General features: G+C 46.1%; 1 protein-coding gene across 1 annotated transcript in view; it reads right to left on the bottom strand.

Annotated features, from left to right (window-relative positions):
• Window positions 1-16,495, bottom strand: part of LOC137304253 (patatin-like phospholipase domain-containing protein 6) — a 150,344-nt gene that overhangs the window by 103,748 nt on the left and 30,101 nt on the right. The window contains exons 10-11 of the mRNA XM_067972806.1: window positions 7,235-7,310; window positions 1,105-1,251 (exon numbers count right to left, since the gene is read on the bottom strand). Coding sequence (XP_067828907.1) covers window positions 1,105-1,251; window positions 7,235-7,310 — 223 coding nt within the window. The remainder of the gene's footprint in view (window positions 1-1,104; window positions 1,252-7,234; window positions 7,311-16,495) is intronic.

The raw sequence follows: 16,495 nt of genomic DNA, 5'->3' as shown, positions 1-16,495 counted from the left end.
ATTGTGGGCTAGGGCAGCAGTAGAGCCTCAGTACCCCGATAGCTGAGACATAAGAATGGCTGGAATCCCCACCCCTGATTGCAATGACGCCTGCTGTGAGGAAGGACATGGACATGGGAATCGGGTTAAGACAAATTGGGCTCCGCTGCGATACCCCTTGTGGTACAATAGGCTGCCGGCACACACCCCTCACACACTGAGGTACTGGAGGGTAACTGACACCGAGGACGGAGTCAACATTGAGAAAATCAAGGAGGGAAAAAAATAGACACAAAGAAAAAGAGCAGAAAAATCTGGTGTGCCTGGAAAAATATTTGGATTAAGATTTCCTGCGACTTTAGATAAATTAAAAGCAATTTGAAGTATTTGAATTAGATGTCTTGTTCAACAATTCAAACCCATACCGAAAACAGAGTCGAAGTTTAATAGTGGGCGGATTATTGTTTGGGTTTTAAATGCTGACGTTAGTTTAATGTGACTGGCTAGAAACGGCTTGGTGCATTGGAATTCGATACTCGGATCAGGATAAGATCATTACGAGTTGGTTGTAAAAGAAACTTTCAGGCCGATTTCAACTTTATCGCTTTCCCCTCATTGTTTCTATCTCGAGGATAGGTTTATTTTTGGAGGGTATATTATACCCGGACACACCACTTTTTTTTCCTTACAGGGCACAGAACCCCTGTGGAAAATGGGCAACCTGCTCCCAGCCCTCTGTACCTAGTGTTTGAGCAGCTTTCTAACCAGTGTGGCAGAGTTCCCTGATGATCCCCCCGACCCCGAGCCCACACTCTGCATCTCCTCACAACTGTGCAACTGAGCCCAACGAGACAGTGGAGTAGGAGAGCGAAACCCAAGGTTACTGAACACTGGTGCATCTGAGTTACTGTTTTAGGAGCAGATTCAAGTGAAAGCAAGATTAGACTTGAACTGATCATGAGTAACTCTCAGCATTTCTCAAACATGCACCGATTTGTTGCTGGTGTATTCGTGCACCAATAGAGTTGCAGAGGTCAATGTTCAGATTAAACCCAAAACATTTCCAACTGACAGATTTCATAGAGCAGGCAACCTGCAGAAGCTATGTTTGGAACCCCCACTAACCAATAGCATTGAGTGCATGCGTCAGTTCCATGGTGAAGGCAGCAATCGGTACATCGTCACAGACAGGAAGCACTGCCACGGTGGAAAGGTTACTGGTTGGGTTTGTTACGTCTGCACTGCTGGCTGTTGAGATTCCCAAACTAGTGCCTGGAAAGAGTTAAAACAGAGAAAAACTAGCTCATTACATCATCTCTAAGGTAAAGCAATTCAGAGCTTGAAATTAACACAAGGGGATGTCCTCGTCACAGGTTCAGGTACAGTCTAGGTACGTTCCCATGCGGGAGAAAGGTACGGCAACTAAAGCCAGAATGGATGACAAAAGAGATAGAGATTAAGATGAAGCAGAAAAAAGGGGCGTATGACAGATGTCAGTTTGATGACACAAATGAGAACCAGGCTGAATACAGAAAGTTTAGAGGGGAAGTGAAAAAGGAAATAAGAGGGGCAAAGAGAGAGTATGAGAATAGACTGGCTGCAAACATAAAAGGAATCCAAAAGTCTTCCATTGGCATGTAAACAGTAAACAGGTAGTAAGAAGAGGGATGAGGCCGATCAAAGACCAAAAAGTAGATCTACAATTGGAGGGAGAGGGGATGGCCGAGGTACTAAATGAGTACTTTGCATCTGTCTTTACCAAGGAAGATGATGTTGCCAGAGTCTCAGTAAGTGAAGATGAAAATTGATAAAGAAGAGGTACTAGAAAAGCTGGCTGTACTTCAAGTAGATAAGTCACCCGGGTCTGGATGGGATGCATCCTAGGTTGCTGAGGGAAGTAAGGTTGGAATTTGCAGAGGAAGTGGCCATAGTCTTCTAATCCTCCTTAGATATGGGGGTTATGCCAGAGGACTGGAGAATTGCAATTGTTACACCCTTGTTCAAAAGAGGGGGCAAGGATAAACCCAGCAACTATGGGGCAGTCAGTTGAACTTCAGTGGTGGGGAAACTTTTAGAAACGATAATCTGGGACAGAATTAAAGTCACTGAGACAAGTGTGGATTGATTAGGGAAAGCCACCACAGATTTGTTAAAGGCAAATCGTGTTTAACTAACCTGATTGAGTTTTTTGATGAGGTAACAGAGAGAGTAGATGAGGGCAGTGCGGTTGATGTGGTGTATATGGATTTTCAAAAGGCGTTTGATAAAGTGTTGCATAATAGGTTGCGGCCCATGGAATAAAGGGGGCAGTAGCATGGATACAAAATTGGCTAAGTAACAGGAAGCAGACAGTAGTGGTGAACGGTTGTTTTTCGGACTGGAAGGAGATGTACAGTGGTGTTCCGCAGGGGTCGGTACTAGGACCACTGGTTTTATTTTAATATATATTAATGACTTGGACTTGGGTTTACGCACAATTTCAAAATGACAAAAAACTTGGAAGTGTAGTGAACAGTGAGGAGGATAGTGATAGACTTCAAGAGGATATAGACAGGCTGGTGAAATGGGCGGACATGTGGCAGATGAAATTTACGCAGAAAAATGCGAAGTGATACATTTCAGTAGGAAGAACGAGGAGAGGCAATATAAACTAGAGAGCACAATTCTAAAAGGGGTACAGGAACAGGGAGATCTGGGGGTATATGTGCACAAATCGTTGAAGGTGGCAGGGCAGGTTGAGAAAGCATACGGGATCCTGGGATTTATAAATAGAGGCATAGAGTACAAAAGCAAGGAAGTTATTGTGAACCTTTATAAAACACTGGCTCGACCACAATTGGAGTATTGTGACCAGTTCTGGGCACTGCACTTTAGGAAAGATGTGAAGGCCTTAGAGAGGGTGCAGAAAAGATTTACTAGAATGATTCCAGGGATGAGGGGCTTTAGTTACGTGGATAGACTGGAGAAGCTGGGGTTATTCTCCTTGGAACAGAGTAAGAATGAGAGGAGATTTGATAAGAGGTATTCAAAATCATGAAGGGTCTAGACAGAATATACAGACAGAAACTGTTCCCATTGGCGGAAGGGTCAAGAACCAGAGGACATACAATTAAGGTGATTGGCAAAAGAACCAACGATGACATGAGGAAAAGCTTTTTTACACAGCGAGTGGTTAGGATCTGGAATGCACTGCTCGAAGGGGTGGTGGAGGCAGATTCAATCATGGCCTTCAAAAGGAAACTGGATAAGTAATTGAAAGGAAAAAATTTGCAGGGCTACGGGGGTAGGACGGGACTAACTGGATTGCTCTTGCACAGAGCTAGCACAGACTTGACGGGCTGAATGGCCTCCTTCTGTGCTGCAACCTTTCTATGATTCTAATGCAAGGAGTCTAGTGAATAAGGCAGATGGGCTGAGGGCACAGATAGACAAGTGGAAGTATATCATAGCTATTACTGAAACATGCTTAAAGAGGGGCAGGAATGGCAGCTCAACATTTCCTGGTTACAGGGTGTTCAGACGAGATAGAGAGGGGGATAAAAACGGAGGGGGGGGGTGGCAATATTGGTTAAAGAAACAATTACAGCTGTGAGGAGGGATGCTATGTTAGAAGGATCATCAAATGAGGCCATATGGGTTGAGCTGCAGAACAAAAAAGGGACAGTCACACTGCTGGGAGTGTACTACAGACCCCCAGTCAAAGGGAGATGGTAGAGCAAATATATAGGCAAATTGCTGAAAAATGCAATAGGGCAGTAATAGAAGGGGATTTCAACTACCCTAATATTAACTGGGATACAATCAGTGCAAAAGGTATAGAGGGTGCAGAATTCTTAAAAATGCATTCAGGAGAACTTTTTTAGCCAGTACATAGCAAGCCCAACAAGAGAGGGGGCAGTTCAGGACTTAGTTTTAGGGAATGAAGCTGAGCAGGTGGAAGGAGTATCAGTGGGAGAGCATTTTGGTGGTAGTGATCACAATTCAGTTAGATTTAGTGTAGTTATGGAAAAGGACAAAGATAGACCAGGAGTTAAAGTTTTCAATTGGGGAAAGGCCAATTTTACTAAGCTGAGAAGTGATTTGGCAAAAGCTACTTGAAATCAGTGTCAGAGCAGTGGGAGGCCTGCAAGGAGGAGATAGTGAGGGCTCAGAGTAAACATGTTCCCACAAAGAAAAAGGGTGGCACTCCCAAATCCAGAGCCTGGATGTCAAGAAGCATACAGGGTAAGATAAGGCAAAAAGGGGAAGCTTATGTCAGACACCCAGAGCTCAATACTGCAGAAAGTCTAGAGGAGTATAGAAAATGCAGGGGTGAAATTAAAAAGGAAATTAGGAAAGCAAAGAGAGGACATGAAAGAATACTGGTAAGTAAAATCAAGGATAACCCAAAAGTGTTTTATAAATACATAAAGAGCAAGAGGATAACTAGGGTCTATTAGAGACCAAAAAGGTAACCTATGTGTGGAGGCGGAAGATGTGGGTATGTTTCTTAATGAAAACTTTGTATCTGTCTTCACAAAACAGGGGGACAATGCAGACATTGTAGTTAAGGAGGAGGAGTGTGAAATATTGGATGGGATCAACATAATGAGGGAAGAAATATTAAGGGGATTAATATCTTTGAAAATAGATAAATCGCCAGGCCCGGATGAAATGTATCCCAGACTGTTAAGAGAAGCAAGGGAAGAAATAGCAGAGGCTCTGACCATCATTTTCCGATCCTCCCTGGCTACAGGCGTGGTGCTGGAGGACTGCGAACGTTGTACCATTGTTTAAAAAGGGAGAAAGGGATAGACCGAGTAATTATAGGCCAGCCTGGTGAGCAAATTATTGGAAACAATTCTGAGGGATAGTATTAATCATCGTTTAGAAAGGCATGGCTTAATCAAGGACAGTCAGCATGGATTTGTTAAGGGAAGGTCGTGTCTGACTAACTTGATTGAATTTTTTGAGCAGGTAACAAGGAGGGTCGATGAGGGTAGCGCATTTGATGTAGTATACATGGATTTTAGCAAGGCTTTTGACAAGGTCCAGACAAGACATGACAGACTGGTCAGAAAAGTAAAAGCCCATGAGATCCAAGGGAGAGTGGCAAGTTGGATCCAAAATTGGCTCAGCGGCAGGAAGCAAAGGGTAATGGTCGATGGGTGCTTTTGTGACTAGAAGGCTGTTTCCAGTGGGGTTCCGCAGGGCTCAGTACTAGGTCCCTTGCTTTTTGTGGTATATCTCAATGATTTAGACTTAAATGTAGGGGGCATGATTAAGATATCGGGAGATGATACACAAATTGGCCATGTGGTTGATAGTGAGGAGGAAAGCTGTAGACTGCAGGAAGATATCAATGGACTAGTCAGGTGGGCAGAAAAGTGGCAAATGGAATTCAATCCAGAGAAGTCTGAGGTAATGCATTTGGGGAGGGCAAACAAGGCCAGGGAGTACACAATAAATGGTAGGATACGGAGAAATGTAGAGGAGCAGAGGGACCTTGGAGTGCATGTCGACAGATCCCTGAAGGTAGCAGGACAGGTAGATAAGGTGGTTAAGAAGGCATACAGAATACTTTCCTTCATTAGCTGAGGCACAGAATATAAGAGGAGGGAGGTTACGCTAGAATTGTATGAAACACTAGTTAGGCCACAGCTTGAGTACTGCGTACAGTTCTGGTCACCACATTACAGGAAAGATGTGACTGCACTAGAGAGGGTACAGAGGAGATTTACGAGGATGTTGCCAGGACTGGAGAATTTTAGCTATGAGGAAAGATTGGACAGGCTGAGGTTGTTTTCTTTGGAATAGAGGAGGCTGAGGGGAGATTTAATTGAGGTGTATAAAATTATGAGGGTGCCTAGATAGGAAGGACCTATTTCCCTTAGCAGAGGGGTCAATAACCAGGGGGCATAGATTTGAAGTTATTGGTAGAAGGATTAGAGGGGAGCTGAGGAAAAATGTTTTCACCTAGAGGGTGGTGGGGTCTGGAACTCACTGCCTGAAAGAATGGTAGAGGCAGAAACCCTCATCGCATTTAAAAGGTGCTTGGATGTGCACTTTAAGTGCTGTAACCTACTGGGCTACGGACCAAGAGCTGGAAAGTGGGATTAGGCTGGATGGCTCTTTTTTGGCCGGCACAGACTCAATGGGCCGAATAGCCTCCTTCTTTGCCGCAAATTTCTACAATTCTGTTTGTGACTAGTCTGTATTCTAATCGAAATCTCTAATAGTAACAATACTGCTCGGTTACGTCCGGTCAAAGGCTAAGATTATCACGAGCACCATGGAGCATCACTGGCTTGGAGGTATTAACCTAACTGGATTTAGGCAGGAACAGCACTTGCAACCATTCAGGAAATACTGGTTTCAAACTGACAACAGAAAACAAAATCTGCACTCTTTGGGATAACACAAGGTATAACCGTCCCAGGAATTACAGCTCGTAATATTGAGTGTTTAAAATGATGGCATAACATTGATCCGTTTGCTGTTTCAGTGCAGGAGTTACCCAGTTTATTTTAAGAGGGTCAGTGCCTCGATTAAAACAGTAAATGCACTATCAGCAGTAATTGTAGCCTTTTAACTCCCTTTCATGATCACTACGTCCATTTAACGCAACGTCCGGAGGCAGGGGCTCGGTACAAATTACAACAAAACCAAACCAGCTGGGAAAGTCAGCTCGTGGGTTTTCTGAGCAAGAGTCCTAGACGATACAATTTCTCATCAATACCTCAGTCGGTCCCCAGACCATCACCAGGCGGGGCTGGGGCTCACATATGCTGTGTGTATTTACATCCACTGATGGAACACCACAGCCCCTCACTTCCCCCTCATCTCTAGTCCATGCAGATGACACGATAATGCACTTTAATTTCATAAAAATGTTACCATCATTTGCTCTCAAATGGATGCTGCTTTTGTACTTTGTGGTTTTGCCTAGTTACGGTTCCAATTGGCTGAACGTTGCATGTTCACACATAGCTCAGCAGGACAGAGGACATTGCGACATGAGGTGAGAATCCAGTCTCTCAGAACAAAGGCACAAAGGCTGCCCGACTCCAACCTCAAGGTTGTGGCCAGCCACGCCTAGTGCATCAGGCAAACCAGGCGGCCCCTCAGTACAGCTCAGGCAGACACATTGCAGCATTTCTTAGGTTTCAAGGTAGCTGCTGAGATGGGGGTTGGTGGGAAAGGAGTCAAAAGAAACCAATTGTCCACAAGTATTTTAAGTTCAAATAATTCAGAGTCTCATGGGTGAGAGTCCTACCTGGAAATGTGCCGTGCACCTGCTGCAGGTTACCCAGGATTTTCTGACCCAGAAGATGAATCAACCGAGTGACCACCTGCAATTCACAAATAGTTTTACAAAATAATCAGCATTAACTATATAAATGTCTTCAGAATTCTGGAAAGCTGGGTTGCATAAATCCTAAACGGGCTCCGTGTAACGGTCCTCACTTAATCCCATTCCTGCCTATCCATAAACATAGCGAGGATGTCGCCAGAGTTGGCTTCTCATCCCAGCTCCGCACCATCACCTCCAGAGACCCTCAAGGATCCATGCTTGGTCCCTTCCTCTTCTACATGCTGCCCCTCAGTGACATCACCTGCAGACATGGGGGTCAGCTTCCACTTGAAACCCAGCTTTACCTCTCCAGCACTCCCCTTGGCCACTCCACCGCCTCTATGCTGTCAGGTTGCTTGTCCAACAGAGTCCTGGATGAGACGCAGGTGACCTGTTCAACCCTGAGCTGAGTTTCACATCCCATAGCCTCTCTCTCACACAAAGACCTTTACCTCACCCTTTGCCACTTAAACCTCATGCATGCCTTTGTCACCTCCAGACTTGACTACTCCAACATTCTCCTTGCTGGCCCCCCATCCTTCATCAACCCCAAGTTGGCAAAACCCTGCTGTGTGTATCCTGCCCACACTAAGCCCCCTTTGCCCAATGCCCCTATCCTCACTGACCTTCACTGCCCCCAGTCCAACACCTTAAATTTGAACTCATTCTTGTCTTTATATCTCTGCATGGACTTGCTCTGCCCCATCTCTGCAAGTTCCTTCAGACCAACACCCCGGAACACTCCATTCTGACTCCAGGCTATTGTACATTCCCAACTCCCTTTGTTCCACCTCTGCTGGCAAAGCCTTCAGCCATCTAGGTCCTATTCTCTGGAATTCCAACAACAACTTGCATTTATATAGTGCCTTTAATGTCATAAAACATCCCAAGGTGCTTCACAGAGACAAAAATGAGACAAAAAAAATTGACACCAAGCCGAAAGAGGAGATATTAGGACAGGTAGCACAGTGGTTATGTTACTGGGCTAGTAATCCAGAGGCCTGGACTAAAATCTAGAGTCATGAGTTCAAATCCTGCCACGGCAGCTGGCGAATTTAAATTCAATTAATTAATTAAATTCAATTAATTAAAATAAAATCTGGAATTAAAATACTAGTAATGATGGCCATGAAACTACCGGATTGTCGTAAAAACCCATCTGGTTCACTAATGTCCTTTAGGGAAGGAAACCTGTCATCCTTACCCGGTCTGGCCAAAATGTGACTCCAGACCCACAGCAATGTGGTTGATTCTTAAATGCCCTCTGAAATGGCCTAGCAAGCCACTCAGTTGTAAAATCTCGCTACGAAAAGTCATAAGAATAAAACCGGACGGACCACCAGGCACCGGACACGACAACGGCAAAACACCAAGCCCAGTCGACCCTGCAAGGTCCTCCTTACTAACATCTGGGGACTTGTGCCAAAATTGGGAGAGCTGTCCCACAGACTAGTCAAGCAACAGCCTGACATAGCCATACTCACAGAATCATACCTTTCAGCCAACATCCCAGACTCTTCCATCACCATCCCTGGGTATGTCTTGTCCCACCGGCAGGACAGACCCACCAGAGGTGGCGGTACAGTGATATACAGTCAGGAGGGAGTGGCCCTGGGAGTCCTCAACATTGACTCTGGACCCCATGAAATCTCATGGCATCAGGTCAAACATGGGCAAGGAAACCTCCTGCTGATTACCACCGACCGTCCTCCCTCAGCTGATGAATCAGTCCTCCTCCATGTTGAACACCACTTGGAGGAAGCACTGAGGGTAGCAAGGGCACAAAATGTACTCTGGGTGGGGGATTTCAATGTCCATCACCAAGAGTGGCTCGGTAGCACCACTACTGACCGAGCTGGCCGAGTCCTGAAGGACATAGCTGCTAGACTGGGCCTACGGCAGGTGGTGAGCGAACCAACACGAGGGAAAAACTTACTTGACCTCGTCCTCACCAATCTACCTGTCGCAAATGCATCTGTCCATGACAGTATTGGTAGGAGTGACCACCGCACAGTCCTCGTGGAGATGAAATCCCGTCTTCGCACTGAGGACACCATCCAACGTGTTGTGTGGCACTACCACCGTGCTAAATGGGATAGATTCAGAACAGATATAGCAGCTCAAAACTGGGCATCCATGAGGCGCTGTGGGCCATCAGCAGCAGCAGAATTGTATTCCAGCACAATCTGTAACCTCATGGTCCGGCATATTCCTCACTCTACCATTACCAACAAGCCAGGGGATCAACCCTGGTTCAATGAGGAGTGTAAAAGAGCATGCCAGGAGCAGCACCAGGTGTACCGAAAAATGAGGTGCCAACCTGGTGAAGCTACAACTCAGGACTACATGCATGCTAAACAGCGGAAGCAACATGCTATAGACAGAGCTAAGCGATTCCACAACCAACGGATCAGATCAAAGCTCTGCAGTCCTGCCACATCCAGTCGTGAATGGTGGTGGACAATTAAACAACTAACGGGAGGAGGAGGCTCTGCAAACATCCCCATTCTCAATGATGGCGGAGTCCAGCACGTGAGTGCAAAAGACAAGGCTGAAGCGTTTGCAACCATCTTCAGCCAGACGTGCCGAGTGGATAATCCATCTCAGCCTTCTCACGATATACCCACCATCACGGAAGCCAGTCTTCGGCCAATTCGATTCACTCCACATGATATCAAGAAACGGCTGAGTGCACTGGATACAGCAAAGGCTATGGGCCCCGATAACATCCCAGCTGTAGTGCTGAAGACTTGTGCTCCAGAACTAGCTGCGCCTCTAGCCAAGCTGTTCCAGTCTAGCGACAACACTGGCATCCACCCGACAATGTGGAAAATTGCCCAGGTATGTCCTGTCCACAAAAAGGACAAATCAAATCCGGCCAATTACCGCCCCATCAGTCTACTCTCAATCATCAGCAAAGTGATGGAAGGTGTCGTCGACAGTGCTATCAAGCGGCACTTACTCACCAATAACCTGCTCACCGATGCTCAGTTTGGGTTCCGCCAGGACCACTCGGCTCCAGACCTCATTACAGCCTTGGTCCAAACATGGACAAAAGAGCTGAATTCCAGAGGTGAGGTGAGAGTGACTGCCCTTGACATCAAGGCAGCATTTGACCGAGTGTGGCACCAGGGAGCCCTAGTAAAATTGAAGTCAATGCGAATCAGGGGGAAAACTCTCCAGTGGCTGGAGTCATACCTAGCACAAAGGAAGATGGTAGTGGTTGTTGGAGGCCAATCATCTCAGCCCCAGGGCATTGCTGCAGGAGTTCCTCAGGGCAGTGTCCTAGGCCCAACCATCTTCAGCTGCTTCATCAATGACCTTCCCTCCATCATAAGGTCAGAAATGGGGATGTTCGCTGATGACTGCACAGTGTTCAGTTCCATTCGCAACCCCTCAGATAATGAAGCAGTCTGAGCCTGCATGCAGCAAGACCTGGACAACATCCAGGCTTGGGCTCATAAGTGGCAAGTAACATTCGCGCCAGATAAGAGCCAGGCAATGACCATCTCCAACAAGAGAGAGTCTAACCACCTCCCCTTGACATTCAACGGCATTACCATCGCCGAATCCCCCACCATCAACATCCTGGGGGTCACCATTGACCAGAAACTTAACTGGACTGGGACTTTTTTCCCTGGAGAGTAGGAGGTTAAGGGGTGATCTTATAGAAGTCTATAAAATAATGAGGGGCATAGATAAGGTCGATAGTCAAAATCTTTTCCCAAAGGTAGGGGAGTCTATAACGAGGGGGCATAGATTTAAGGTGAGAGGGGAGAGATACAAAAGGGTCCAGAGGGGCAATTTTTTCACTCAAAGGGTGGTGAGTGTCTGGAACGAGCTGCCAGAGGCAGTAGTAGAGGCGGGTACAATTTTGTCTTTTAAAAAGCATTTGGACAGTTACATGGGTATAGAGGGATATGGGCCAAGTGCAGGCAATTGGGACTAGCTTAGTGGTATAAACTGGGCGACATGGACATGTTGGGCCGAAGGGCCTGTTTCCATGTTGTAACTTCTATGATTCTATGATTCTATATAAATACTGTGGCTATGAGAGCAGGTCAGAGGCTGGGTATTCTGCGGCGAGTGACTCACCTCCTGACTCCCCAAAGCCTTTCCACCATCTACAAGGCACAAGTCAGGAGTGTGATGGAATACTCTCCACTTGCCTGGATGAGTGCAGCTCCAACAACACTCAAGAAGCTCGACATCATCCAAGATAAAGCAGCCCGCTTGATTGGCACCCCATCCACCACCCTGAGCATTCACTCCCTTCACCACCGGCGCACTGTGGCTGCAGTGTGCACCATCCACAGGATGCACTGCAGCAACTCGCCAAGGCTTCTTCGACAGCACCTCCCAAACCCTCAACCTCTACCACCTAGAAGGACAAGGGCAGCAGGCGCACGGGAACAACACCACCTGCACGTTCCCCTCCAAGTCACACACCATCCCGACTTGGAAATATATCGCCGTTCCTTCATTGTCGCTGGGTCAAAATCCAGGAACTCCCTTCCTAACAGCACTGTGGGAGAACCGTCACCACACGGACTGCAGCGGTTCAAGAAGGCGGCTCACCACCACCTTCTCGAGGGCAATTAGGGATGGGCAATAAATGCCGGCCTTGCCAGCGACGCCCACATCCCGTGAACGAATAAAAAAAAGTGACCAAAAGCTTAGTCAAAGAGGTAGGTTTTAAGAAGCATCTTAAAAGGAGAGAGGGGTGGAGAGGTAGAGAGGTTTACGGAGAGAATTTCAGAGCTTGGAACTTGGGGCCTAGACAGCTGAAGGCACAGCCACCAATGGCGGAGCGATGAAAATCAGAGCTGCACCAGAGTTGGAGGAGCGCAGAGTTCTTGGAGGATTGTAGGAGGAGGTCACAGAGATAAGGAGGGGTGAGGCCATGGAGAGATTTGAACGTGAGGAAGGGAATTTCGAATGAGGCGTTGGTGGACCGGGAGTGAGCACAGGGGTGATGGGTGAACAGGACTTGGTGCGAGTTAGGAAATGGGCAGCAGAGTTTCACATGAGCTCAAGTTCCCTAAACACTTCTGCCTCTCCACCTATCACCTATCTCCTTAAGGCCATTCTCTTCAACCAATATTTCAGTCACCTTCCTAATCTTTCCTGGCTCGGTGTCTGTTTTCTGCAAGCAAAAAACAGTGGGATTTTTCTTGTGTTAAAGGTGTTATATGAAAGGAAGTTATTGTGGTCATCAACAGAATACATTTACTGGAAGAAACAGAACATAGATCAGGATATTTGTAGCTACAGGGAAATAACTTGTTCATACAACAAAATTATACCAGCCACTGAGAGCTAAAAACAGATTCAAACAGCTACAGAATTTACATATTTGACCACAAATTTGCAATGTGGTTTTGCAGTCAGAATGTCACGTTAGAACAGACTGACTTGCTTGTTTCTGGTATAAAGCATCAGGCTGAACAAGCAACATCGACAAAAGAGGATAAAACCCCAGGTCCGGATGGATTGCACCCATGCATATTAAAAGAAAGTGGGGAAGAGAAAGCGGAGACACTGGTTACCAGGAGTACCTGGAGTTGAGCGAGAAGAATCCTGGTACCTAGTGATATGTGCAAACCTCCACTAATGAGCTAGGCTGGCTGGTCCAAGGCCAGCACTGGCCCAGAGAGCTATGGACATACCTGGCTCTGGAGATAGATTCTCACGCCTGATATACAGCAATAACTCAGCTTTAATTGCCTTCCACCAGGTTTGTCATCTTGAAGCCACCTCAGTCCCAAAGGGACCCTGCTTATTATAGAATGAAAAAGCACAGAAGGAGGCCATTTGGCCCATCTTGCCTGTGCCAGTTCTTTGAAAGAGCCAGCCAGTTAGTCCCACTCTGCTGTCCTTTCCCCATAGCCCTGCAAATTTTTCCCCTTCAAGTACTTATTCAATTCCCTTTTGAAAGTTATTATTGAATCTGCTTCCACCAACCTTTCAGGCCGTGCATTCCAGATTGTTACAACTCGCTGCGTAATTTTTTTTTCCCTCACGTCGCCTGTGAGAATATAAGAGCAAGGAGGTTATGATGGAGCTGTATAAAACACTGGTTAGGCCACAGCTGGAGTACTGTGTGCAGTTCTGGTCGCCACACTACAGGAAGGATGTGATCGCTTTGGAGAGGGTGCAGAGGAGATTCACCAGGATGTTACCAGGGCTGGAGCGCTTCAGCTATGAAGAGAGACTGGGAAGATTGGGTTTGTTTTCCTTGGAGCAGAGGAGGCTGAGGGGGGACATGATTGAGGTGCACAAAATTGTGAGGGGCACAGATAGGATGGATACTAAGGAGCTTTTTCCCTTCGTTGAGGGTTCTATAACAAGGGGACATAGATTCAAGGTAAAAGGCGGGAGGTTTAGAGGGGATTTGAGAAAGAACTTTTTCACCCAGAGGGTGGTTGGAGTCTGGAACTCACTGCCTGAAAGGGTTGTGGAGGCAGGAACCCTCACAACATTCAAGAAGCATTTGGATGAGCACTTGAAATGCCATAGCATACAAGGCTACGGACCAAATGCTGGAATATGGGATTAGAGTAGACAGGGCTGATGGCCGGCGCGGACACGATGGGCCGAAGGGCCTCTATCCGTGCTGTATAACTCTATGACTCTATAACTGAAGTCCACCATCTCTGGTACCATTCTAGTAAATCTCTTCTGCACCCTCAAGACCTTGACATCCTTCCTAAAGTTTGGTGCCCAGAATTGGCCACAATCGTTCAGCTGGGGCCTAACCAGTGTTTTAAAGGTTTAGCATAACTTCCTTGCTTTTGTACTCTATGCCTCTATTTATAAAGCCAAGGATCCTATATGCCTTTTTTTTTAAAACAGCCTTCTCAACTTGCCTGCCACCTTCAAAGATTTGTGTATGTGCAACCCCCGGTCTCTCTGTTCCTGCACCCTCTTTAAAATTGTACCATTGTTTATTTTGCCTCTCCTCATTCTTCCTACCAAAATGTATCACTTCACACTTCTCTGCATTAAATTTCTTCTGCCATGTGTCTGCCCATTTCACCAGTCTGTCTGTGTCCTCCTGAAGTCTGTTACTATCCTCCTCACCATATACTACATTTCTGAGTTTCATGTCATCTGTAAATTTTGAAATTATACCCTCTATACCAAAGTCCAGGTCATTAATATATATCATGGAGAGCAGTGGTCCTAATACTAACCTCTGGGGAACAGCACTGTGCACTTCCCTCCAGTCTGAGAAACAACCATTCACCACTATTCTCTGCTTTCTTTCCCTTAGCCAATTTCGCATCTCCCCCCCACCCCAAGGATGGTAAGGCACTAGACAAATGACAAACTTTAATCCTTCACTTTCTGAATAGCAGGCACCAGTAGCTCCTTATAAGCAACATTGTGAGCAGCACAACTCACCATAAAATGTGAATGCATTGCTACCACCTTCCTGAACACAGCGCAGAAACACACCAGCCCCAAATTATGGCCCCATCGGTGGAGGTTAGAGGTTTCTGCTGTATCTGCTTGCCTCTCCGCAACCCAATCACACTGGGTACCAATCCCTGGATGTACGAGCACATGTTCCAATACCTGGCCTCCAGGTAACGCCTTCCAGCAATTATTTCCCCAAGTCTCAGTTCCCTCGTTAACTATATGATGAACACCCACGTTGAGAAAGGTGGGTGAGAAAGATCTACACTAGACAGCTTACAATGTGCCTGTCACCTAAATGCTCTGAGAGTTCAAGTCCAATATCGAGTACCAAATTTACTCGTGGCCAATTGCTTAATCTAGGTCCTCAAGGGTTTTGGTGAAGAAGCTTGCCTGCCATAGGATGACTTCCCCTTCAAGGTGCATGCTGGAGTCCTCCTTCCCTGCAAATGTCTACCTTTTGCCAAAAATCCATCATATACCTTGGTCTTGGATCTCACATCTTGACCTAAAAATACCTCGGAGCTCTTAGCTATTAAGAACTGTTTGGATACGTCTCGTAGGGCACAACCTTAAACAACTGCATTGGGATTCTGCTGTCATTGGAAACTAATGAGAAACCATAGCTCCCTTTGGTCCTCTCTGAAGTCCCCCATCCCCACACTTGCTCGCTCGCCACCACCCCCCCCACAAAAGTATAAATCATTTAAAACCGACACCCTTGTATTTTCCAATCAACGCATTTGAGGGAGTAGTGAAAAGCAATACTACTGCATGTATCACCTATTAGGATATCTCAAGAGTTAAGCAATTGTTCAAGCTGGGGACTGGAGCACACTAGGTGAGTCCAACAGTACATCACCTACAGAAAAGGAGCACCTTTCAGAAATGCTTGGAACAAACATTCTGACACCATCGCTTATGATGCCATTCCACATATCACTCAAAGATATCAGGATGGATTACAGTGGTAAACTTTGACTCGCTCCTCTTTCAGGAAAGGTCGCCCATTTACCCTTGTGATCTTGGAGCTGGAGTACGTTCCTCAAATAAGGTGGCTATACACCCCCACACATTCTAGCTTGATGGCTACAAGAGCCAATGGAACACTGGAACCGGAGGCCATTCAGCCCCTCGAGCCTGTTCCGCCATTCAATAGATCATTGCTGATCTGTACCTCAACTCCATTTACCCGCCGTTTATCCATATCCATTGATACCCTTACCCAATAAAAATCTCTCAATGTCAGACTTGAAAATTTCAATTGACCCAGCATCCAGTGTCTTTTGGGGAGAGTGTTCTAGATTTGTATTACCCTTTGTGTGAAAAGATGCTTCTTGATTTCACTCCTAAATTTTAAGATTATGCCCTCTTGTTCAGGATTCTCCCACCAGAGGAAATAACTTCTCTGTATATACTCTGTCAAATCCTTTTATCGTTTTAAACACCTCAGTTAGATCACCCCTCAACCTTTTAAACTCATGGGAATACAAGCCAAGTTTATGCAACTTGTCCACATAATTTAAAACTTTAAGCCCCAGAATCATTCTGCTGAATCTGTGCTGCACCCCCTCCAAGGCCAATATACCCTTCCTGAGGTTCAGTGCCCAACAATGAACGCAGTGCCCCAGAAGGGTTCTGACCGAGACTCTTTACAAGTGAAGCATATATATCTTCCCTTTATATTCTAACCCTCGAGAAAAAGGTCAGCATTCCGTTACCTTTTTTTGATTACTTTTTGTACCTTTTAGTGATGGGTGC

This window comes from Heptranchias perlo, chromosome 37 (genome assembly GCF_035084215.1).
Source record: "Heptranchias perlo isolate sHepPer1 chromosome 37, sHepPer1.hap1, whole genome shotgun sequence".
Lineage (NCBI taxonomy): Eukaryota > Metazoa > Chordata > Chondrichthyes > Hexanchiformes > Hexanchidae > Heptranchias > Heptranchias perlo.
Note: the sequence above shows the minus strand (reverse complement) of the source record. Positions and strands in the feature narration are given on the sequence as shown.